At 42.3% G+C, this 26,918-nt stretch overlaps 1 protein-coding gene across 1 annotated transcript in view; it reads right to left on the bottom strand.

The window, feature by feature from the left end:
- MACROD2 (mono-ADP ribosylhydrolase 2) overlaps positions 1-26,918 on the bottom strand; it is a 1,375,516-nt gene that overhangs the window by 68,865 nt on the left and 1,279,733 nt on the right. Inside the window, exons 12-13 of the mRNA XM_081149406.1 lie at positions 15,760-15,822; positions 11,381-11,449 (exon numbers count right to left, since the gene is read on the bottom strand). Coding sequence (XP_081005532.1) covers positions 11,381-11,449; positions 15,760-15,822 — 132 coding nt within the window. The remainder of the gene's footprint in view (positions 1-11,380; positions 11,450-15,759; positions 15,823-26,918) is intronic.

The following is a 26,918-nucleotide window of genomic DNA, read 5'->3' as shown; positions in this document are numbered from 1 at the left end:
TTATACAAATAATTAAAGACATGTTTGAAGGCCAGAGATGCTCCTTGACCCCAGGCTCCTTTGATGTGTTTCAGTGTGATCCTTCCTTGTAATATTTGTCACTCTCTGTCTCTTGTTAGCTGTCTTGCATCCCAGCTTTGAGGCCTCGGAACACTTACCCTCTTGCTCTGTGCTTTACTGTCCTTGTGTGTAGACTGGGGCCACATTGCCTTTGTATCACAGATGAGGGTAGAATGAGTGAAAGCATGGGAAGTTCTTAGAATAGAATCTGCTATACAATAAGGGTTAGATCAGTATCAGTCACTATTATTCTTGTGTTGTTGATATTAGCAATGTCACACACGCCTGCATACTTTATTTTTCCACCTAGATTGTAAATTCCTTGAAGGGCGAGAATGTCTTTTCTTCTTCATATCGCAAGAGGTCTTATGAAAAGTTAAAACCCAATAAATATCTGTCGATAATCATAGTAAACACTACTACGTTTTAAACGGCATTGTCCATAGGCCAGACTGTGCACTAATCACTGGGAATAAAATCCTGGACAACACAGACACTGTCTCCCCACCCCCGCCATGAGACTTAAGTCACACTGGACAGAGGTGGGCACAGGTAAGAATGCGAAAGGAAAGAGGTTGACATAGTTACGTGGCAGGGAGTGTTGTGAAGTGATGAACAGGGCCTGGGATGCAGGTTCACGGAGCAGGGCCCTACCTAACACCATGAGCAGACAAGTCTGGGGAGCCACAGAGGCACAGTGAGGGAGAGGGGACCCTGTGAGATAAAAGGGGGGAGCGAGAGCCTGTGACGGTGCACTTTACAGCTTATGGTTAGGTCTTTGCATTTTATTTTGGGGAAACCAAAGAGTGTTGTAGGAATTGCAGAAGGAGTGGACTGTGATATGTTTATTTACTCTGTCTGGTAACGTCAGTAGACTTTAGGAGCTGTCACCTTTCACTTGACCTTTGAAATGAGACCATATTCAAGTGTGACATATTAATATGACCATGAACTTTGACTATCTAAGGTCAGCTGACTCATAGAGGGTTAAAATATATACACTTGACCTTGAATTCATGAAAACCAGCTGTCTGTGTGACACTGGAGTGTGTGAGATCGTAAACCACATATAATGAGATATAGGCTGCTAGGAAAACCAGTAAGCAAATTCCTGAACCAGAGTTCTGTTGGAGCCGCCACTGTGACACCTTCGCATTTATTAGCTTATGTAAAGGCCCTTCTGGTCATGACAGGTGACATTTTTGAGGGAGCCACTTCAAATATGATCCTTTATAAGGAATGATATAAAGAATAAAACATAAAATTATAGAGTGAGTCTGGTATAAAACACAGCATGCAAAAATCTAAACATTTTATCATTTAGTTCTAGGCATTACTTACTTTTAAAAAAACAGCAGATAACTTAAAACATACAATTGTCCTTGAAAACAGAAATGTAAAACAAACAAATATTTACCATTCATGTTTTTCCCCGTGGGATTAGCTGACATTCCATAAAAGGATAATCAAGTGTGTGTGTGTTCAGAGCAGGCTCGTGGCATAAAGTAAAAATAAAACAAAACACAGAAATGGGTGGCTTCTATTTTTTTTCTTTTCCCCCAAAAGTTGTAAGCTCAAGTCTGTTCTCTAGCCTTGGGCAAACTATCCAGGTTGAGTCTTGGTTGTCTTATTTGTACAATTTGGGGGAAAAAATACCACCTCCTATCTCTGGAAAAAACTGAGTAGCTGTTCAAATTTATTTCCCTTATTGTAGCCTCACAGGAAGGAGGAACTTGCAGGACTGAGGGCACCCTCTCTAGCAGTCAGAGGGGGTCATATGACTGGGTTCTGGCCCATGGAAAGCGAGGAGAAGTGATGTGTGTCATTTGGGGGTCTGGCCATAGAACCCTCCTCTCTCCTCCCTATTGGCTGACAGGATATCAAGACTCAAGACAACTTTGGGGACCACAGGCTGAAACTCACAAGAGTCCATCATCTTGAGTCCATGAATGACAGCATGGAATATGACCTCTCACTGTGGGTTGTATTATGTGAGAAAATAATTTATGTTGTATAAGTTGGATGTTTGTTACAGCAGCTAGCAGTACCTAATATACACTGCATCTCAAAGAGTCATTGAAAAAATGAAATGAAATGATTTTTTGGGCACTATTAATCATTGTTAAAGTTGTCATTGTTATTCAGTACAACTACAGGATCTGTGAACAAAGCTCTTATACACATACTTTACTACTGCTGAAAGGAAGTAATGCAAAATAAAGGAAGAAATTGGCAAAGATTACCTGACATAACAGAAGAGATACTTTGAGGGTTGAGGTCTAAGTATATAATGATTATTTTTAAAATCTCACCTGTTTTTTCCTCCTGAAAACCTAGCAAAATACTTGTGAGGACAACAGTCAAATCTTGTTTCCCATAGGGTGATAGTCTTTGCTCAGGAAGAAATTTTTTTTAAATACTTTCTTCCCAGAAATCCCATTTTGTGGTCTGATAAGAAGATGGAATCTTTGGAGTGAGAGTTGTACTTAAAAACCCAAGGCATATGGTCACCAGGTGGACCAAAAGTGAATTCCTGTGTTGTTGTTTTTATACATGATAAAAAAGGGGAAGCTGTTGAATGGGAAGTGTGGTTCAGAGAGGAGATCTGTTAGGAGGAGGGGGAAAGGCATGAGTGGAAATGGAAGAATTGATGCTTGTAAATTTTGGAGACACTGTCTCAGGCTATAAAATAGAAACAGAGTTTGATGTGCTCTCTTAGCTTAACCTTGGAGGAAGCACTGGGAAGAATTGGTAAGAGGCTTTGACCCTGGATAAAGAGTGTTGTCAAGATGAGGAAGATGGTTGTGTGGAAGGTTCACTTGAGCACCCCCTGGGGATTGCGGTAAATATCAGCCTTAGGTAATAAATAAGTAGCTGTAGATCCAAACTCTCTAGGCTGATCTACAACAGCACTTCTGGTTAGAAGGAGCTCCAGAATGCAGAAAGCTCCCATCTCAGGATGAGAAAAGAGATAGTTGTTTATTTTCCTGAAACTGAAAAGAAAGATTCAGAGAAACCCCAGTGCCTGGTGCTTGGAGTGGTCTGAAGGCCTTAATCGTCTGCTCAGAAGAAGTGGCCGACAGCAGTGTTTGTCTCATTAAGTGGTTAGGACAGAGTTATGGAGTGAATATTGCGCCTCAGAATGTGGTTGGCTTAGATAACATTGATGGATGGTTTATGGAAACCAAAGCAGTTTAATGCCACGTGAAATATGTTGTTTGAAAGTCTTAGATCTTTATGAGTCTCCTAGTATCAGAGAAACATCATAAATCATAGATCAAACTGGGATAAATGTTGTCTTGTACAGATCTGTGTTGGATCTCAGGATGGTGTGTGTGCATGCACATGTGTGTTGTTTTTGTGTGTATACACATGTGTACCTGTTTTTCTCTGCCTGAGGGAAAGAACCTGTTTGCTCTCCACTTCAGTTTGATACATCTGGTGCAAAATATCAAGGCCAATTTCTAAATGAAATGGGAGACAAAGTTCCCATTAAATGCCATCAGTGCTTGTTAGGAAACCTTATCTTTGTACTTGGTTGAAAAATGTTCCAGCTTTGGCCCCTAGCTAGCCAATTACTCCTTTCTTTTTGTTGAAGAATGCAGTGGTTCTGAGACATGCTCTGTCTCTCTGGCTCAAGAAATACAACCCCCTGGGAATGGTGGTGGGAGCAATAGATAACAGCAAACATCATCAGCAATGAGGAAGGACAACACATTTCTACTCGTGAAAATCTACTGTAAAAACTCTGACAGACTATACCCTTTTCTGACGCCTGGGAGAATGTCTCCTCTGGAACATTGTACCACCATGAATTTAAGAAACTCAGACCACGTTTTTTAAAGTAATTTTACCATTGCTTATTTTGCCTTATAATAATATGATTTACTGACATCAAAGCTTTAAACTATGTTCTTTAATTCTTTTAGGTAGGGTGTGGAATTTTTTCCTAAACTGTATTTGGTTAGATTAAAAAATATTCTATGTAAAAGAAAATATAAAAAAAGTAAAAGTAAGATTTAGTGAGTTAATGTTGGAAATGCTTTATGCTTCCATCTTCCCTGAGCTTCTCAATGCAAGTTAGCATATTAAAGGCTTTGAGAAGTCCGGTAGTGTGTAAACAACTTTGTCAAACCTTGTAGTTTCTAAATTTTTTTCTTACTGCTAAGCTCTTTTATCAAGAAACATTTATTAACATCCTGAGGGGCGTATAAAATTTTAAACATGGGAATATCTGATAAAGAGCCCCACATGTTGCTTGTGAATTGGAAGTTAATCCTTTTACATTGCCTTTCTCTACCTTCTAGTAGCGTCTTTCCTATGCCAGTTACCATCATGTGCTATTCCAAATGAACTGCCATGACCTCTGTTTTTTAACAAAGTCATATCTTAATTAGCAGCAAAAATACATAGTGCCGAGTTTTAAGGAGGTGTGCAGCCAGGCTACAGAAAGATCGTGAATGACATGCAAAGGGGGTTGGGGCTTATTCCCAGTGGCCAAGGCTGGGATGTGGACCAAGTGGCTCCCCTCTCTGTTATCTATCTCAAGGCCCCACTCACCTAGCTTGGGCCTCAGCTTTCCCATGCTGCCCACTGACTGACTGCTCCCACCCCCCCGAGGCAAGAATGTCCCTTGTTCCGAAAGCATGACTTGGGAAGCAGCATGGGGGGATCGAGAAAGCATGGGCTTGCGGTTCAGGCAGGCATGGTTTCCTAATTCTGGTTTTACCTTACGGTTTACGGAACCAGTTACTCAAACTTTCTGAGCCTCAGTTACCTGCAAAATTGGGATAATAATACTGACCTTTTAAAAACATTGAGATAATACTTTACACCTATTGAACTGTCAAAAATTAGAAAAAAAACACAAAAAATAAAGTTTGTTGATGGAAATACAGATCGTTATAGCCTTTTAGGAAAGCAATTTAGCAATATCTATTAAAAACACATACTCAAAGCATTCCCACTCCTGGCATCTTTCCCATACAAATAAGAGCACTGCTTATAAGGCTATATGGGTAAGGAATGTCTACTGCAGACTCGTTTGTATGGCAATAAAGTGGAGAGAAAGTGCCTGCTCATCATAGGAGCAGGGTTGAATAAATTATAGTGCATTCGAGCTAAGGAATATTACAAGCACTTTAAAATGGATGAATGGGACCTACACAAAGGGACTGGGAGAGAGCCCTAAAGTTTCGCGGTGTGTAACCAAACAAGATGCAGAAAAGTGTGTATAATGTGATACAATATTTATAAAATAAATATATATTTAACAATGGCTGAAAGTTTTGAGCCTCCTTCTGCCTTAAAATGTTTAAATGAAGTGATCCGCTTTAATGCCCCGTGATGGAGGTGCTATTAGCTTTTCTGTTTTACATATGAGGACACTGAGGTGCACAGGGACTGAGCAGCGTCCCCGAGGTCACTGGGGCCAGGGCAGAGCTGGGATCTGGACTCGGGAAGTTGAAATCAGAGACGAGACTCTTGGTCACACACTCTGTGATACATACAGTTATATAAAGTTTTGTTTGTGCGCACAGGCACACAGTGACGCATGAAAGGGTGGTCCGCAGACGTGAATGGTCACGATCTCGGTGCTGCGGTTGCTCATTTGTTTACTCTGTTCCTTAAGCACTCGTTCATTATTCGAGCTTTCTACAATAACCACGTGATCTAAAGAATCAAAAGGGATAATCTCTATTCATCACAGAAAAACAAAGGCTTGTATGCATTTCTATTCAGTAGAATTTTCTTGCAGGAACTGCCATGAAGATTCGCAAAGTTTAAAGGGTGTTCCTGGCCAGTATGGGATTTAAAACTGAAGCCAAAGAAGGGGCTCAGAACCGAGACTGGGTAGGACACTACGGAAGGTTGCCCATGGGAATATGAAATTAAGCGATGTTAGACTGTGAAAAAGTATGGAAAATTTTCACAATCTATTGTTATATTTATAAGACAGTTTCAAAATGGTGTAAACTGCAGAGTTCCCTAAAAAACTCCCTGTGTATGTGGCACCCTAGAAAAAGTCAGGGAGTCTCTATACCAGTGTTTATCAGTGGGACAGAGATTACAGTGATATTTCTCATTCTTCTTTTGCTTATTTTTTAATATAATAAATGCTTATTACCTTTAAAATCAGAAAATAAATGTAAGCAGTAAAAATGCCTTAATCTTTTCCTGAGTAAATCAACAAAGAATCAAGACTTCATCCTGAGGAACTGATCACACACACCAAAATTTATGTAAAATATATGCACTGCGTGTCCCTGTTATTTATACTAGAGAGAAAATTGTAAATAATAGTTTAACATGGGGACACTGGCTATGTAAACTGTGAAACAACCGTACGATGGAATATTATGCCTCCAATAAAAAAATCATTTTTGAGGCATAGTTTAAGATTTGGGGACGTATTCCTTGTATATTTTCAACTGGTAAAACAGAATGAAGATTTGTTTTTAACAATTTAATCCTTAAAGAGAAAATGATTACATGCTTTTAACTTTTATACTTTTCTGAATTTATAACTATTTGACAATAAATATGTATTAGAAACAAAAAAAATAAATGTGACCTAAAAATGGAATAAGACAGATGGTCAATGAAGATTATGCAAGCTCCTGTAAGTACCAGCCTCACGGGAGTCCCCTTAATAATGGTGCCCCCTCCCCTCCCCCACAGGGACACCTTCCCCCCCTCCGTCCTGAGTCCCAGGTTACCCGCCTCGGAAATGAAAGCTACCTGGTGCCTACACGGAAAGCACCAAGTATAGGAGCCACTCCATAAATCTTGGTCCCCTTCGCTGACCTGCCAGCGGGGAGCAGCTGTCATTCCACACTTCAGACTCTTAAAATCCAGAAGTGATGAGCCAGGGTGGCACAGTGTACCCAGACACTCCGCCAGGCGGCTCCAGGACAGGGGACAGCTTTGTCTCTCTTCGGTGGGTAGTGGGGAGGATGCTTAGCAGAGGGAGAGTGGACCAAGAATAGGAAGGAAAACCAGCCCACAGGAGCCGGAGGGGAATTTCACCGGCGGCCCAATGTTGTTTCTCTCCCAAGGTTTAGACAAGGGATAGCGACAGCGCCAAGGCCCAGGGCCATGCGCGGCCGGGAGGTCCCCCTGCGTAGACACCAGAGAGCAATGCGTGACCACACGAGGCTCCGAAGGGACACCAGCTCGCTGTGCGTGCGCCTGAGTATTAACTGACTTTGTCTTTAACATTAATGAGCGCATGATTTGGTCCAGTTGACCTTCAAATTCAAATTGGTTAATAAAATACTAAGACAAGGGAATCAAGATGTATTTAAACGGCGCCCCCCCACCAAGGTGCCTTGGCCTTGGCTGTGAGGACGAACTATTACGAGTGTCCAGACAACTAGAACAGAGTTCTCCTTGAATTTAGATTGACTATATTTCAAATAATAATAACTACGCAGCAGTTTCAACCAGAGTACTTGATATTGCTAATGTGAATTTTATTCCTGTGTTTATATTCCCCTTTATGTGATTACCTCTATATTTGGTAACTTAAGTAGCCTTAACATTTGTACTCCTGTTGTTGTTTTTTAAGGATTTAAAGTGCAAACAGCCATTAAATCAATAATTAGAGTATTTTTACCGGTAGAGGAAGAAACCTCTCAGAAAATAAGTGAATGCAGTATTTTACGAATAACCTCAGAACTTTTATTAACCTACAGATAATTTCTCAAGCCAGCTTTACCTTGGAGTTCATTTCAGTTCAGTCCTGGCTGCCACATCCTGGTGTATTCATCAGTATTCCTCCTCCTCACATCTATCTCATCCTCTCAACTCAACTCCTGCCCACCTGAGGCCTGTAATGATCTTTGGGAACAGGTGCCTCCAGTCTGTCGCTCACAATCTAGCTACTGAGAAACAAGCCAATCAGTGGCACCTCCTTCCGTCAGCAGCTTGCCCTGCTAGCAGTCATGTGGGGTAAATGGGTAATAAGCATCCCTTGTAAGTACCCAGTGGGAAATGTGTCTGCGACATTTGAACAAAATCATTAGCATAGAAGACACCCCAGAAGACACCACTTCCTCTTGAAATTATTCAGTTTTCACATACCTATTTTAACTTTTTAAAAAATCTTATCTCCCAGACCAAGGCGCATTAGCCAGCTCATTTTCTGTTTGCACTCCAGGAGACACTACTTTCCTGTGGGAACCAAAGTTATAACCAACATAAAGCCAGACAAACCAAGCAAAGCTGGGATTAACTGATGGCTCTTAAAGGAGAGAGAGAGAGAGAGAGAGAGAGAGAGAGAAGGGCAGCTGGTTAGATCAGTTGTTCGGAACCCAAGAAAAAGATGCTGGGTCAGCGTTAAAGTCTGGAAACCAAGGCAAGAGAGCAAGGGCTCCTTCAGCACCCTTGGTCAGCAAACATGTCCTTCCATTTAAATAGAAGAGTGTAATATGCATTTTTATCAAGTCTTATAGCTGCAGAGCTCATAAATAGCCCAGTTGTCACCAAGGAGATACATTTCTGCATGAAACTAATAATGGTGAGTGTTTGAAATGAATTCTCAACCCACACAACTGCCTTTTCACCTCACCTTGACCTCAGTCGTGGGGGATGTCAATGGCAAATTCCTTTCTTTTTCATTCTAAGCTATGTAACTACCAGTCGAGATGGCAGTCCTATAAGTCTTAGACACTTGGTCTAAGCTTTGGACTGATAATCAATTAAAAAGAGTGGCACGTGCTCTGCTGGCGTGGCTCAGCGGGTGAGCATCCACCTAGGATCCAGGAGGTCGAGGTTCGATTCCCCGTCAGGGCACGTGCTCAGGTTGCGGGCTCGATCCCCCGCAGGGGGCAGGCAGGAGGCAGCCAATCAATGACTCTCTCATCATTGATGTTTCTATCTCTCTCTCCCTCTCCCTTCCTCTCTGAAATCAATAAAGACACATTTAAAAAAAAAAAAAAAAGGAGTGGCACATGCTATTGCAGAAGAAAAAGGCAAAAATCAAATCATATTCTATTTGTAATGGTTCACATGCTAGTGGGATTTTAAAAACACTTTTTTCCCTGGATCAAGAGGCTAATGGATATTAACAATTTATTTCAGTAAAATCCTTGAAGTGTCACATCTAGTCATTCTTAGGGACCTGCGTTTGTAATATATGGAAGAACTCTTTGGAGCTACCTCCATTATAAGTTTCATGTAGAAAACAGTCCTAAAAGTATTCTGAGAAATTGATCCTGGCATGAGCATTTAATGGCGTGGGATCCTAAAGGCATCAAGAAACGTCACAAACAGTGTGTTTCTAGAAAGGTGCAATGACTCCAAGCCAAACAACTCAACAGGAAAAAAATCGCAGCTTGAAGCACTTAAATTAGGTTATCTTTCTTGTTCCCTAAATTCTGCTTCGACTTCATGACATTGTGAAAAAAATCCTATCACAGCTACATGATTGCAATGTCCAAAATTATTTACTTAGGAGGAGCATCACTTTCTGTCTTTTCACTCTGACTTGGTCAGGTTTGTCTCTCTCTCTAAAATGGCCTTGAGTTTCTAATCAGAAACTGTGTGGATATCTGACATTATTTGTATTTTTAGGTATACTAAATAATCAGGGATAGATATATCAGATAAAACCAGGACTGTCAGAACACATCTGAACAGATGACCGGAGGTGCTAAGGGATTCATTTAAAAAGGGGCAATGAACAAGAGAAGCACCACCGAAAGGACATGTTGAGGATGCTGTGCTGGGCCATCCAGATCCCCCTTCAGGAATGAGCAACCTATTTTCCCAGCTGCAGGCAGCCCTCACTCATCTCACACTCCCTCACTACACACGACACCTCGTTTTCCCATTTACCAGGCAACATGAAGTGAAATGAATGATGCCAATGCCTGAGAATTAAACTTTTAAGACAACTTTGATTTTCTAAACACCTCTTCAAGGTATTTAGATACTATGCTAGCATCAATTGCCAAGTATGGGTCTATTCATATCATTCCAAACTAAAGAAATACATTCAGCATATCTATCCAAAAGTCTCAAGTAGATCACAGGTTTATCAGAGGTCCACTTGTACAAATACAACAGAAGGATTTTTTAGTAGTTACCGGTGACAGATATAAAATAATACTACGTTTCTGAGGTGAAGGGATTAAGAAGTACAAATTGGTAGTTAAAAAATACTCAGAGGGATGTAAAGTACAGCCTAGGGAATATAGTCAATAATATTGTGATAACTCTAAGTGCCAGGTGGGCACTTAAAATATCAAGGGGAGCACTTTGTAAAGCATAGATGGTCTAACCACTATGTGTACAACTGAAACTAATACAAAATAATACTGACTATATAAAATGTAATTGAAAAGTAAAATTAAAAAAATAGATATCAAAAATAAATAAATAAAATAATGTTACCTTTTGTGTGGGGGCAGTTAATCAGGAGGGAAAGAAAAGAAAGAACTATTTTATTTACTTTCCTTTATTAATATATGCAAACCTCTATCATCCACAGATGAATTGTCTCCACTATTTCTCCTTCAAATTTTCTCCTATAACCTAAATCAAATTTTCTTTACTTTTTTCTTCTTTTGGAGATACTTGGGTCAGCAACATTTCCTCAGAATAACTGTCCATAGAATGAGGAATGATGCTTTTGCCAAAGATTTATTTCTAAGGATGCTTTCCAAACTTCTTCCCCTTATGTTTGGATAATGGAGCTCTGGGGTCAGTGGTTCCCAAATGCGGCTCTTCTGAACTTATCCTTGGTGAGTAGCCATAAACAGCAGAAAGGCCTAACTCTGCTTAAACATCTTCTTTAAACATAGTTCCTCCAATCATTCTCTTGTTTCACAGTTACTTTTCAGGGGAACAAATGTAAATGTACATATAAATCCTAAAAGAGCCCTGGCCAGTTTGGCTCAGTGGTCAGAGTGTCGGCCCACAGACTGAAAGTTCTCGGGTTCAATTCCGGCCAAGGGCATGTACCTCAGTTGCAGGCTTGATCCCCTGTCCCGGCGGTTGGGGCGCTTGGGGGAGGCAACCAATTCATGTGTCTCTCTCACATCGATGCTCCTCTCCCTCTCCCTCTCTCCCTCTCTCCCTTCCACTCTCTCTGAAGAGCAATGGAAAAAATATCCTCAAGTGAGGATTAAAAAAAAAAAAATCTAAAAGAAGCAGATATGGAATAAAACAGAGTGGGTGAGATATTTGATTGTGTTGGAAGTAGAGATGCTTAAAGAGAATTAGATTTTGCTCACTGTTTCCTTTTTCCATATAAACAAAACTCAAATGGTTTCCTGAGCGCTTTTGACTTTAGATGTAGTAAATAGCCTCCTACCTTCATCTTTACAGACTTCAACTGCCTCTTCTAAAGCAGGGCTGTGCCCAGTCGCAGCACTGACACCATCTACAAAGCAAAAAGAGAAAGTCTCAGAGTTAATCCTGCCTAGCGGGAGCCTCCAGGCCAGTGTGCCCCCCACCCCAGGAATATGAGCCTGTTAAATGCCCTAATATACTGAATGTCTTTGAAGGGGGTAGTGGTTTGCGATTCCCTTGTACAATTAATCAGAGCAGACAGGGCCCAATGACATACAAACTATTTTTTGGTGGAAAATGCTACTTGTTGGTATTACTGCCCTTTGGCATTTTGCTTCCTCCCCACCTCTAGCAGGATGGTAAGCTGTTTTTCCTAGTAGCAGACTGTGAAAGAAAGTATACCCTTGCAAGTTTCTACAAAGTGCTTTATGTGTGTGTTTGAAGTTTGGTTTTTCTTAGCACAGCACTTCTCCACGGTGCCAGGCTGTGACACTGCAGGGAGCGCGTCCAAGGCTGTCAGCGCAGACACAAGGGAAGGGGATCATTGGTAGAAAAGCACCAGAAGTCTCCTGGAGATGTAACGTCACTCAAGCGCAGAGTGGGGTGTGAGGAGCTGGGAGGTCCCTGTGCCCCTTGGAGCAGCGATTAACCTCGTCAGAGCTGACCTGTCTTCTTAGTACCATTGGCACCCCAGTGATTCCACTCACATTTGGCCTCCAGGATAATAGATAATTAACTTATTAACATTAACAGGGTAAATTTAAGACAGGAGGGATTATCAGAAGCATTTGAAATGTTTAATATTGACAATTGGAAAAGGAATATATATATATATTTTTCATGCAGTAACAGGGTTGTGAAACTAAACACACATACATGCATGGCAACTAGAACACATTTAAAGGTAAATCATACTTTCTAGCCCATCTTTTTGTATGACTATTACTTTTAGGTCATGTCTCTATTGGAACAGAGAATAAACATTTTAGTAGGGGGATAATTGGAAATAATGAATCACTTTCTTTTGTTAAGTGACAATTTCCTATTTAAAAAAAGGAAGACCTATTGACCTTGATGCCACATCTTCCCATTTCTTTACTTTTCTTCACAGCAAAACTCCCCAAAAGGGCTGCCTGTCCTACTGTGCTACCCTTCCTCAGTTCACAGTCTCTCCATAACCCACTCCAGGTGGCTTCAATGCTCCCCAGGAATTCTCTTCTCAAAGGTGCCAGTGACCTCCCTTTGCCAAATCCAATGGTTATTTCTCTCCTACGTGATTCCTCAGTAGCATTCTTCCACTCTGTTCTTTCTGAAACACTCTCCTTGTGGCTGCCCTTTCTTTCCTATTGCCACATATCTAGAGGTACCGGTGTCCCAGGGCCCACTGTTTTCTTTACTTACATGTTCTCTTTAGTGAATTTTAGTTAGTCTCATGCTTTTAAATATTATAATTTATATGCCAGTGACTCTCAAAACTGTTCTCTCTGGTCTAGACCTCTCCCTAGAAATCCAGACTCATATATCTACCTGGCTTCTCAACATCCCATTGGGCTATGAGTCCTCTCAAATTTACATGACCAAAACTGAGCTATTTAACTTTCTCAGCAAAAACTGTCCCCTGTGGCCAGTCCTCCATATGTCCTATGAGTAAGTGGCACCATCATCCCCATAGTTAACGAACGCTAAAAATCTAGGACTTATTCCTTTTTACCCATTCCCCACCTCCAATCCAGCAGCATATCCTGTTACCCCTATCTCTGGAATGTAACACAAATCAGTCCATTTTTGTCTCCAGTTCCAGAAACCACCATCATTGCTTTCCTACAGTAGCCTTCTAACTGTTCTCACTTTGGCTCTTTGGACCATTTTAACTCACAGCCAAAGCAAGCTTATTAAAACATAGCTTATTTCTCTCTATTACTTAAAAACTCCCATGGCTTCTTTTTGTAGTTCTAATAAAATAAATTCTATACAGTCAGAAGTTATCTAGAATAATCACCTCTTACTAGACTTCACACCACTGTCCTTCAATCAACCAAGCTCCAGCCACTCCCCCTTCTCTCCTTTGCCAACAGGCCAAACCCAAACTGGCCTAGAGGCACCTGCATTATCTGTTCCCTCCATTTGAATGTACTTTCATCAGCTCATCACTTAGATCTCATTTGAATGATGGCTTCCTAAGGGAGTTTTCCCCAAGTCTAGCCAATGGAAAGTGGCCCTCACAGTATTCCTTCTACATTACCTCGCTTCTCTGCAAGGCATTTGTCACTATCTGACACCTTTCGGTTGTTAATTATTTTTGGACTCTCCCCACCAGCGTCAAGGGTGCAGGGGCATTGTCTTCATAGTTTACTGCTGTGTCCCAGTGCTCAGACAGAGCCTGTAATCCTTGCTATGTATTTGTCCAGTGACTGAGGAATATTACCTGCAACTTTGATTTGATCTGAATGTGACAGCAGTAAAAATGGATGGATTATGCTAGTTTACAACTGTGTTTTTTTCTTGGTGTGGAAGAGGCTTGCAGAACTGTATAATCAAAATTGAAGTTGGAAATTACATTGAATGAAAACCAGGTATTTTTATTTTGGAAGGGTAACAGCAGGTCAAAAGGGCTTTCATAAGCAGAACCGCACCTTCAGTTTCTCTGCACCTGGGTTAGGGAGGCTATGAAATGAGCAGAGCGGGCATAACACTGCATGTGGACACCGGGCAGGATGGTAGATGAGCCCTGCCACTGGGCCCCATGCCAGCCAGCGGGCTCATTCGGGAGAGCAAGAGGAGCCCTCAGGTGCGCATTTAGGATTCTCCTTCATGTTGAGAGGTTCCCGTGTCGTGATGATGACACTGTTTGTTGTGTGGAGAAGAGGGATTACATTTTACTTGCCTGCTAACAGGCAAGGTGATCCCAAATCAAAATAGAAACGGCCTGTTCTCAACTGACCAAGGGAAGCGGGGTAAGTAAACCAAACACTGGTAAATGTGTGTGCACGTCTATGCACATGTGTGTGCACATTCATGTGTGTATAAACAGGGGCAGGACAAATCTATGCTGATAAAGACAACTGGGGCCAGAGCGGCGAGCGAAAAAACCTGTGAAACCTCCACATTCAGAGAATAGCTGTCAGCAGTTAGAAGACTAATATTCATCAGCCCAAGGAGAAAACACAATGACAGCTTTTCTTAGAAGACTCATTGTCCACGGATCATGATGATGGGTGTGGGGGTCCAGAGCCGGGGTGGGGGTGTGCATAGCAACAGTTCACTGTATCCGAATTCACTTCCTTGCAAGCACTACGTTTCCGTGCAGGGAGCCACTGACCCCGTCGCGGCCGCACAAGGTCTCTGCTGCCCTGCTTCACTGCTTCCTCTGATTGGCCTTCAATTCCACCCTCAGGTTAATAAGAAAGGCTCCCAGTTCCCTTGCAAAAGTTCCAAGGTTAATGTAGGAAGTTTTCAGTGAAAAACTTATCCCACTACCTGGTTTATTTCCAAGAGTTCAGCGTATGGCCCAGGATGTGCCTGGCACGCAACAGGTGGAGCCACTGTTTCAAAAATGCACCCTGCTCCCCAGCCCGGTGCCGTGGGGCTCTTTCGAACTGGGGAAATGACTTGCAAACTCCAGAGAAGGGTATCTGAATTTGGGCGGTTATGTTGGTAGCTGCATAATTGTGTCTATCATTTTTAAAGGAGAGCAGCCCGAGTATAAAAATGGGTAGAGGGAGACGATCCATGGAAGGTGATGACAATCTCTTTGGAGTCTTAAGTGCTATTTTATTTTAAAATGTTCAACTTATAACCTACAGTCGACAATCTGTAAACATTCAGTTGACACATGTGTCCTGTAGCGAACAGAGGAGATGTCAAGCAGGCTTGGGATCTCACTTTAGCTCCGTGCCTGGGGTAGTCAGGCTCTGCGACACCATCTCCCACAACATGCAGAGAAATAGCCAGAAATATGGCTCTTCAACATTGAATGCAATACAGTAAAGAGCACTCCGCTCGTTGCGGAGGGGAAGCCTCTCATTTATTTCCTTTAAACATTTTTCATTTCTTTTTTTTTTTTCCCCCCAAACTGCATCTGCTCATTTGAACCTGCCCTAAGCCAGCCAAGCCCTGTCTGGGCAACTCCAACCTCTGCTCGCCCCTCTTAGATGGCTACTCAGCAGGCTGCTATGACATGGAAGGAAAATGGAACGGGTGAAGGAGACATGTCAAAGTACCCTTCTGATGGGAAGCCCTGTGACTCAGTGACTGGAGCTGGTGGCTTCCTGAGGGAGGCCTGCACAGACAGTGAAGCTAACCTGGTAAAAAGCATAAGCGTTTTCAGAAAATAGCACTGAGGAAAGTCTTTGTTCACCTAGGTGAGGCCTAGGAGGCTCCCCAACTGAAACCTGAGCCCACCTGCTTCTTGGCTCTGCCCTTCCATTTCTTCCGCGCTCTGTTTTTCCTCCGGACCGCTCTCATCTTTCAAGAAAACCACAGAGGGGAAAAAAAAATTACATCAAGTCAATTTATAAAATATCTCTTTATGGCTAATATGCAGCGCTGAAATTAATTGTAACCAATGTAGCATGATGCCCCATAAAGCAAGGCAGAGAGATGAGTCAGAAGCACGAAACAGAAAAATCGCCCACATAAATAGGCGCATTTATACTCGCCCCTTCGAACACGGTTTGCTTGATGAAATGTAGAACTGCGGTAAACAGAATTCACTCAGCAGTCCTGGTAACATCTCTCTCCTCGCACAGCATTTCCCAAAATGCAGTACAGATTTTAAATCCAATCTTTTTTCCCTCGACTCAAGCAATATCCACTGTGTAAGAAAACTCCGTTAAGTTTCCATGCCCTTTATTTTCCTGTTTGATATATGTTGCAAAAAATACCTATTTTTATTTAACTTATACATCCATATCTATGCTGGGAGATACTTTGTCTTGAACAAATTATGCTGGTCAAGTTTATGCTATTGCACATAAATCCTTGAAAAATAAATATCTGGGCAGGTGCAATGGTGCCTAAATACTAGAAACTAACTAAAATTTTCTTTTGGCGTAAAATGTATAATATATATCTGTGAATTTATGTGTAGAAAAACAAATTTTCAAAGGCAAATAAAGGCATGTTTTATAACTCATTGCTGGGAGGCTTTCCAAATCTCTTTTTGTTTGGGGAAAAACTTTTTTTAAATGATAAATTTATATAAAGACACGGAAACAAAATATAAAACATGTAGTTAAAGTATAGAAAACAGAGAAGCAGAAGTTACCAGCATATATTACGCAGGAAGTGGGATCTGTCTCTCCTTTCCTTGAATCCGGACTGGTTCTGTAACTTGTTTAGAACAATGAAGTGTGGAAGCGATGTTCTGGGCCCTCCAAGCAAAGGCCTCAGAAGACTAGTAGTGTCCACTCCAAGCGAAGGCCTCAGAAGACTAGTAGCATCCCTCTGGGAAGCCAGCCATCATGTTGTAATTACACACAGGCCAGTCTACCAAATGGACAGAGGCACAGGGGAAAGGGAAGGGCCATTTGGCAGAGCACCAAGGGGCTAGACAAGCGGGTGAAGACTTCTTTCACCCTCTAACCCAGCCCAGCTGCCAGCTGAATGCAGCTGAATGGGGACCTCAGCCAAAGACACAAGGAACAGAAGAATCACCCAGCTGAACCCTTTTAAACTTCTTGACCCACAACCGGGCCCGGATCACTGAATCTTGTTTTGCTTGAGTGCTTTGACCCACCATCTGCTACTATACCAGCTCTTAATCCAGAGGCAAGAGGATGGTGAATTTTCCCCAGAGGAGAACTCAACTAGTACAGCTAACACAAGAGCCTCAGAGCAGCGACGGGGAAAAAGCATTTTCCAGAACAGCTCTGAAAAAATAACCGACTGAAGAGAGCAGCAGATGGGAAAACATTCAGAACTGACCAGGATGAAAGAAAAAGTTCATAATAGAGTGACAAAAGTAAATGAATAAAATGAACGAGACTTGGTGGGAAATGAATGCTATCGTTGGATATGTGAGCCTGGATAGAATTCCCTCTGCCCTGCACTGTGCCATTTGTCATGGGGGACAACTTAGGGGACGCCGCCTAACTTTTAATGTGAGAGCCTGGGGCAGCTCTGTAGCTACCTAAACCCAGTGTTCTCAATGGCATTTTCACAAGCACCACATGATGACCTGACATTTCCTCTCTCCTGGTTCTCCGAGCGGGTGACGGCACTGGCCTTTGCCCTGGGACAGAAGTAGCCAGCACCGCTGCTCTTGCTCCCTTAGCAAGGACATGTTGGTGCAGGAGCATGTGTCAGAAACATAGGTCAGTCTTCCCCCGCTTCCTCTCATCAAACGGACTCAAAGTCAAGCAGGAAAAATCTGCCAGCTTTGCTGTCTCACCCAACGGACCTCTTAACACTGGCTTCATGACGGGCTTGAAGTCTAAGGGACAGGCTGCCTTTAAAACAGCCTGGTTACCGCATTTCCTACGGAGTGTGTGTGAGGGGGGGGTCTCTTGTGAAGAGAGGAAAATCAGAAGGGAAAGAGAGCAATTAAGTCATAGGAACGTGAGGAACTGGCTCCAGCATGAAAAGCAGGTTCATGGTCAGACCCCCACGTCCAGCTTGATGACAATAAACAAAGCAGTCTGGCCGTCTTCCTAGTGTCGCCACCCCATGTCCCTAACGCAGTCACCCGGTGGCATGCTTCTGTTTTCCACTTTGAGTCTGGGCTGCAGCGTTCCGGTTGCCGCATCTCTGCCTCTGCGCGTTCATCACGGGGTCCAGGGGCACCCCGCCTGAGAAGCAGGCCTCACACGGGAGGCCAGGTGGGATGCTCGCCGGTTTGCAGGGACACGCGTCCGCAGGCCAGCAGGGGGACCCCGCGCAGAAGTCTTGCTTTGCAAAGCCAGTGTACGCATTCCTGGGCAACTAGATTAGCATTCATTTCACTCTTGTCGAAGGGCAGTTTGGCTGGCTTCTAACTTTCCATCCATTTTAAATGCCTCACATGGGTGAGTTCCTAGGGAAACAGTGGGTTTCTAGTGGTAGGGGAAAAAAAATCCTATTACACAGTTACCTGTAAGGATTTTATAAGGACACGGTTTCTTTTATCAGCCTTGTCTGTCTAGCGATCCTCACAGGAAGCACATAAACAATAAAGTTGAGTGGAGTGCAGGATCTGAACGTGTGGTGTTTAGAAGGGATTTAAAAGGTGTTTAATAAACATGAAGAAATACAGGGAAGCGACATTTTGTTAGCTTAAAAAATGTTGCACAGGAGCTAACGTCTCTAAGTTAATACATCAAAACTGTATTTATTGGTGTATTTACTTCAGGTGATAAATTTCCGCAGCATTCATGTAAGTGTCACAGAACGCTTTGTTTTCCCATGCCCCAAACCACGGTGACCTGCGAGAATTCTAGCGGTGGCATCATTTACGTTTCTCCAGTATTAGTACCCTGTTCCTCGCTGTTACAGCCCATATATATTGAGCATATACTACATGCAAGACACTTCAGAAATTCTATAGAAATAAAAATAAGAGACTCCTGGAGTCTGCAAAAGGAATTCATGTAAGTAGAAGGAATGTACCGTTGGTTGGAAGATGATTAGTATGCAGTCCACGTGTAATTCTATATGGAAAGGTTTTACAAGGGCAGGATCTCAATGTCATGGCCACAAATTACTTTCCTGATGTTTGTAGTTCCTTTGTGAACTGCGATGGGGATGGAAAGTAAATCAGAGCAAATCCATCCCTGCTGCTGGGGAAACCACCTGCTCCTCACTGCCCACTGGTGCACTGTGGCCATTTCTTACAAAGGTCCCGAGCTTCCTGGACACGGACAGAGCACAGGCCGTTCAAATACAGTGGTCTGCAAACTTGATTATAGATCCCAATTCTTCAGTCTCCTGTAGTGGATTATACATCTCAGTGTCCTCCCACTGTGGTCAGAGAATACTTCCCACTCCATTGATGTTGGACTTGATCCCAAGTGATGCGATTTGGCCAGTGAAATGTTAGTGGACATGATGTGAGCGGAGGGCTTAAACGTGCTGTATTGTTGACCTTGATGCTTGTGCTTCTGACGTTTGCAGTGTTACGACATGCCCTTCAGCACTGGTTCAAAGAAGAGGAGAGATATTGGGGAGCAGACTTCAACCCAAGCCACAGTTTGGAGCTAAGCCCAGGCAGCTCACACCCTGAAACAGAACTGTCCATCAGAGCACAGCCTACATCAGCCGAGCCATAGTCAACCTGCAAACCTGTGATCTTGGGAATACATATTTTTGTTGTAAGGCCCTGCATTCTGGGGTGATTTGTTACACAGTATCATTGTAAAATAGCTGATTAATACAAATGCTTTTCTCATCTCATCTCAGGAGGGCTCAAAGATATTTTTTGTTAGCACTTTTATTTATAAAAAATTTAGTCTTTAATATTGTATTTTGACACCCAGCTACCTTTTTGTCTTGCATATTTTAAAACTCCCTAGAAGATACACACTTGAAAAGTAAATGTAGCTTATATAAGGGAGGCATATGTCAAAGAGTAGGTACTGCCACCCATGATGTTTATATTTTATTGAATATAAACATCCTGGGCAGCAGGATACTAGTTAATACCAGCTAACATTTATTGAATATTAGTTATGTTCCACTCAGTGTTTAAGTGCTTTGCATAGATTATCAAATTTAATTCTCAGAACCACTCGATGAGGTAGGCGTTATTATTATGCACATCTCATGAGTATAGAAACTGAAGTACAGAGATGGGAAGTAATCTAAGATCCCACAGCTGGCAAGTGCTGGCAGCTGGATTTCAACCCAATCAGCTGATGCCAGAACCCACTATTGCTCTCTTGGAAAAGTAACTAATATTTGTGTCTGGGTAAGATATTTAAATTATGGGTCAGAAGAAGTGTGGGAAAGTGGCACTTAATATAAAAATAGCTGAAGAACAAAGCTATAATTTCATACAGACCATACAGATTAACAAAGAACACTAAGAACTGGAGAACTGAGCTCTTTGACACTTGAGCCCAGTGACTACAATGCTGTAACTCCAGACTTTTTTCTTTAATGCTAAAGATATTTTTATTTGGGCATAATTTTAAACAATAGAAAATTATATGAAACTTTCTGTTTTTCTGAACCATTTGAGAGCAAATTTGGGACATAATCACCCCCTAATCACCCCCATAAGCCCTGAATACTTTAGTATGTATTTTCTACAAACAAGGACATTCTCTTCCATAACTATGGTGCAACCATAGTGATCAGGAGATTATCATCGATGACATTCCTACAAATCTAAACCACAGACCACATTCAAGTTTTGCCAATTTCCCAATAATATCTTTCATAGCAATTGAGGATCACACACTGCGTTTGTCATGCCTCTTTAGTCTCCTTTAATCTGAAACAGACAAGCCTCCCCATGCCTGGCCCAGCTCTGTGCTGGGTGTTTGCCATCACCTCCACCCTGCCCCCTTCAGTGTGATCACTGACCTTGCTCAGCTCTACTTAATGGCTTTAGGAGAAAGGAAAGGAAGGAAGACGGAAGGGAAGGAAGGAAAGAAGGAAGGAAGGAAGGAAGGAAGACAGGAGGGAAGGAAGGAAAGAAGGAAGGAAGGAAGGAAGACAGGAGGGAAGGAAGGAAAGAAGGAAGGAAGGAAGGAAGGAAGGAAGGAAGGAAGGAAGGAAGGAAGGAAGGAAGGAAGGAAGGAAGGAAGGAAGACAGGAGGGAAGGGAAGGAAGGAAAGAAGGAAGGAAGGAAGGAAGGAAGGAAGGAAGGAAGGAAGGAAGGAAGGAAGGAAGGAAGGAAGGAAGGTTGGTTCCAAACATTGTTCTGGAACTCATCAGCTGATCAAACTATTTTAATAGATCCATCTTCGAAAGGTAAGTTCCTGCCTGAATTGGCTGCTTCATTATTCTAAGGCCTCATGTGCCTCTGTAAGTGCAGATAAAGAGAGGAGCACAGTCACCATCTAGCATGAGGAGGCTGCTGCTGCCTAGGGGCCTCCTAGGCACCGGGTACTTAGACATGTACACACCTCAGACCCATTACCATATAATTACAACAGTCCTACTGAGTTAGACTTTTATCTACATTTTTAATGATGAAGAAATCAAGGTTGTAAAGGGTCAAGTAATTTCCCTAAAGTCCCACAATTAGTGGCCAAGCTGGGACTTACACTCAGGCCCAAATATGCCAAAGCCAGAGGCCTCTCTTGTCTTGAAGATTCCTGTGACCTCTTCTGACCCATGAGAGCTAACTTGTAAGCCTTTGGCTGAGAGAGATGCCCTTGCAGGTGCTGTGGTGTCCTCAGCACCCAGCACAGTGCCTAAAACCCTTAGGGTCTCCATAAGCACTTAATCATGGGGCTGAGAAAGAAATGTCATATCCCCTTAAGCAGTAATTATTTTTTTCTTGAACCATACTGTAGTTCTTGATGTAGAAAAGGACCTGGTGTCTACTGAGCCCTGGTTGAACCTCATTAAATGGTGGATTAGTTTTAAAATGTCACATCTCTTTGATAACTCTTAATGGCTCCTGAAAGTCAAATGTGGTGACGTTTAGGGAGCACGTGCAGTTCAGGTCCATCTGCTTTCACTGCCCCTGGGCCAGCCCCCATCTTTCTCTCCTGGATTGTGGCAAAGGATCCCAACATGCTTTCCTCCTTCAGCTCTGTCTTCAAAGTTTATTCTCAACCTAGAAGCCAGATGGTTTGTCTTGAAATGTATATCAGATCATACCATTTCCCTGCACGAATGCTCTAAAAGGCCCAAAGGTATCAAGGCCCTGTGTGCTGGAGAATCCTGTTATTTTCCTGCCCTGACTTCTTTCTAGTCTCCTCTCCACTTACTCTGCTCCAGCCACACTGGCCTCAGTGCTATACGTCCAGCACACTAGGTAGGTCTCTGCTCTCATGGTGTTCCTGCCGCCCATCCCCTCTACCTGGAGTGCTCCCTGTCCCCTTTCCAATGAGGTCTCATCTCCCTATCCCCAGAGGATCCATCTTCCTGATCCTGATCTACTTTTTATTTCTTTTTCCAATTATTTATCATCTCATATAGAATTTAGATAGGTATTACATTCATGGTTTATGTCTATCTGTTCCCATTTGACTGTAAATGCCTCCAAGGCAAGGATCTTGTTTGTTTCATTACCTGATTGATGTCTCCTAAATACCTAGAAGGAGCACATGGTAGGTGTTCAATAAATACATGTGCATTAATAAAATATGCTCTTCCCTTACTTGGCCTTACATGGCTACCACACAAATTAATCAGGAAAAAAAGAAAAACTATCTTCTATTCCAAGACTATCAGAAATACACTAATGGAATATAGGTTCCTTATGAAATATAAGGTTCATACAACACATGGGACAGACACAGAGCCCAGGCTCTTGTTATGCTACACCTATCACCATTTTGTGTTCTTTCTGGAGCAGTGAACTAAGAGAAGGAATTCCTTCCCCAGGCTAGTGGAGATTATCTGTGGAACTTGTTATCCAGACTAGAGAGTTAGAACCTCTTAAGAAGGTGGTGGGACATGCAGTCAGTCTGAGGAAATGCTGAGAAAATGCTGTCCTGGCTGCTAGTCCCAGTTCTGCTCAGAATAAACTCACATGGTATTATAAGCAGGCCCCATTCACAGAGAGGAGGTAAGACCTACAAGTTGATCTTCAATTATAGACAGAGAAGACAATCATCTGAGTCTTGTCTTTTTCTAACAATGTCCCCAAACAGCATAGTTGTCCAGTAGAGGGGAGAGGAAATAATGAACCTGATCTTATCAAGCACATGTGTCTGTCAAAGGAGACCCAAGTGTGATGCGTCTTGGAGGAGGGACACACATGAGGTGGTGGGGTTCAACATCCCTTCCACACCTTTTATACAATGGTAGGTAGAGTGCTGAGTGTCCAATGAGGAACTCAACAAAAATCTGCTGAGGGACTGAGCTCTGTAGCATTTCCACACTGAAGGTATGACCCCGGGATACTAAAACTTGCCAGGACATATCTTGGTATAAAAATAGCACAAGGCAATGCACCAGAGAGCTATTTTCAATATCACACATACCCTCTTAATAGATAACATATGGTTCTCCCATATGGCATGTAAATGCAAGTACTTTTACTCTGGTATGTTTAGTTTTAATCCAAGGATTTCTAAGTACTTTACAAACACTATTCATTAGCTCAGTCGTCCCCGGGGAAGGTGCAGCGCCACGCAGAGATGCAAAGCATCCTGCATATAATCAATAACCATTAAGGAATGATAATAATAAGAAATATATTGATGTGGCTTATTTTTTTTTTAAGATTAAGAAATCGACAAATGGGAATCAAGCAGCTTTCCCAAAGACTTTCAATGACTTCATGGTGAAACTAAGGTTATAAATCAACTTATGCTGATGCTTATGGCTATTCTGCTGGTTGACCTGTGCTGGTGAACTGACCATAGATTAGTTACAGTGGTTTTCAGGTGTGCACATAACCTCCTGTTCTCCACCATACATGGGAAAATCACGGTGCAGTCAACTAGAACAAAGTTAGCATAATAGTATTACAGTGGGATTTCTTTGTGCTCTCTCACTGTCTTAACACAACAACTGTGTTTTGCCATTAACTTTAAGCCCTAAGGTTAAATGTCCTTCTAAAAACTCTATTTCTCTGTATTGTCATTTATGTTTCTGAATTGAGATAACTGATGTGCCTACACATTTGTTTAAAACAGGCACACATTGTGCTTGATGCGGACGTTAAATACAGAACTGGCAAGAAGAAACACTGTTTTGCTTTTTTGTTAAAGAATAGAGAGTGTATTTAAAATGCTCTTTGAATAGAAGAATCATTCCAGAAATGAAATCAAAAGCTCTTTGGTATCGTTGTCATCAATTAATGTTTGCTGAGTACCTACAAAATTTGAGATGGTGGAGAGGGAACAAATTAGCCCATTCGGAAGACACAAGGTTTTCCCTGTGGGGTTGGATGTTGGGGTTTCATGAGATGCATGAAGAAAAACTGAGGCTAAAAACAATTGCTCAGAGGAAAACATAAAATTGGATCTTATATATGTAAATCTGAATAAATGGTGGGTATTCGAGCTGAATTAAATGAGGAATATCTAAGTAAGTGCTTCAGTGTCCACATGGCTCTTTGGGAAATCACCGGTTAAAGATGGACATGGACATGTGTCCCTTGGGGGGGGATACCTCAATACATGTACATTTGAAGTTGTAGGCAGCCCCACCTTATCGTGGGAAGTAAAAACCTTAATCTTTGTGTTTCTAGCCCTTTCCCTCTTTGAAATAGCTGCTCCTTCAATGTTGAAACATGCTATTTTAAGTGGTGAAAATAAAAATTTTAAGATTCGGATTCAGAATTTTGGAGTTTAGGATGAAAGCAATGCATGGGTTTCCCACAGTTCAGTATGAACATTTTATAAAAACGTGCCCTTGCTCACATTATAATCCTATAGATGAGGAAAACTGACAGCCACTCCTAAGCTTACTATCAGGTATAAAAACAACAGTGCTTTCTATAAGTCTTTTATCTCTCTTTAAAATGGCAGAATTCTAGTAATGGTTTTGTTAACCAAATGTTTACTTAATAGCTATTTGACATTGAACCAGAATAAATTTCAACATATCATTCCCTTTATCTTACATGAAAATAATTCACAAGGGCAGAAGCCACACACCTCGGAGCAGACAGAACACATGTTTTATTCATGTGAAAATATCGGCCTGGAAAGCTGTCCTCCCTCGGATCCAGGGCTTTCTGTCTAGAGGAACCTGGAGCAGTGGTTCTCACACTTCTCTGTGCATCAGTGTCCCCTGGAGGGCTTGTTAAAACACAGATTTCTGGGTTCTGGTTCAGCAGAGCTGGAGGCCCGAACAGCTGCATCTCTAACAAGTTCCCAGGTGATGCTGCTGCTGTGGTCTGAGCACCACACTTTGAGAACCACTGGTCTAGGTTCTGGAGTATTAAGTGATAAGAACAGAAAGTATCATATGATTTATTTCCATTCATTAAATATGGCTTTTGATAGCCCGTTCTTAGCTTCATTAATACTGTTGTTCATTGTTCAACTTTTGTGGACTCTCTGGCCTCTAGTTGAGTAATCCCTTACAGTTACAGCAATATTTCTTAGTAGAAAGAAAAAACTGTTAGACTTTTCATGAAATAAATCTATAAAGCGTGCCTTTTCAATTTCACTGAAACGATAATTAAGTCACCTTATCCTAAAATGCATTCATCAGAGAACAAAACTTTGAGAAGCTTTCTTCTGTTCGAGATGCTGTGCGAGTGCCGCAGACACAGAACAAAGGTGGGAGCCTGGCCCTGCCCGGAGCTCACGGAAGAGACGATGAGAGTCCCCCCACTCAGGGTCAGTCCAACCATCTCTGAGCTGGAGGAAGCAGGGAGGGTGGTGGGCCCTTAGAGGAAGTACCCAAATTCAGTCCAGAGGGTCAGGGTATCTTTTCAGAGGAGTCACTGCCCCACTAAGACCTTTGTCATTGAGCAAGTATTTATTGAGCACCCAAGGTCTATCGGTCTCTGTCTTTTAGAGCCACGCTGCCCACTGTGATAGCAGTCAGCCTCATGGACTCCTGGGCACTTGAAATCTGGCACTCCCAATCTGAGATGTTCAGTAAATGTCAAACGCATGTCAGATTGTGAAAACAGCACAAAACAATGAAAAGTGTCTTATTAACAATTTTTATATTGATTCCACGTCACAATGACAATACTTTGGATACCCGGGGTTAAATAAAGTAGAGTTAAACTTAATGTCACCTGCTTCTCTTACTTTTTTTAACATTGCTTCTCAGAAATTAAAAATGACATATGCCTTTGTGGCTTACATTTCATTTCTGTTGAATGGCGCTGCTCTAGAGATAACTGGCGAGGGAAGGAGCTCTGGAGCTCAGTCCAGTGGAGCTGATAGATACTGTAGCTGGAGCTTGCAAATCCCTACCAGTGTCCTTTGGCGTTCATCTCTGATTTCTCTGCACTGGGTGGCTTCTGCTCATAAACATTGTGGCACTCTGCCTTAGGAATTATTCTAGTCTCAATGGGATGCTTGTCCTGAGCAGCCAATCTGGGAGCAGCCCTCAACCAAAGATGGACAGGACTAGGTGCATTAGCGGCCTGCTTTTGTGCCCCTTGAGGGGGACAACTCTGAGGCATATCCCACATATCTCCCAGAGTTCTCCTTCAGGATCCAGTCCCAACGGCTCACAGGACAACTGTACCTGTATTTGTTTCCTTCCCTTCCTGCTCTTAGTTCCCTCCGTCCCTCCTGGTGCTTCCTGGGATCACTCCTAAATCAGCTGCTTGCCCTTGAATCCTTGCCTCTGGGGGACCTGATCTAAGCCATTTTAGAACCAAATAATTTCACGATCATATTTTCCCCAGTCCCGATACCTGACACTAATGGAGGGAAGTACAGGTTGCCCAGAGGACTCCTAACAAGATCATCCGAGGGGCGTACATATATTTATGCTCTGCTCTCTTCCCAACAGTATCTATCTTTCCTCTGTACCAAGGCAAT

Source organism: Miniopterus schreibersii (assembly GCF_964146895.1).
Source record: "Miniopterus schreibersii genome assembly, chromosome: 10".
Taxonomy (NCBI): Eukaryota; Metazoa; Chordata; class Mammalia; order Chiroptera; family Miniopteridae; genus Miniopterus; species Miniopterus schreibersii.
The sequence above is the reverse complement of the archived record's forward strand: the minus strand, read 5'-3'. Positions and strand labels throughout refer to the sequence as shown.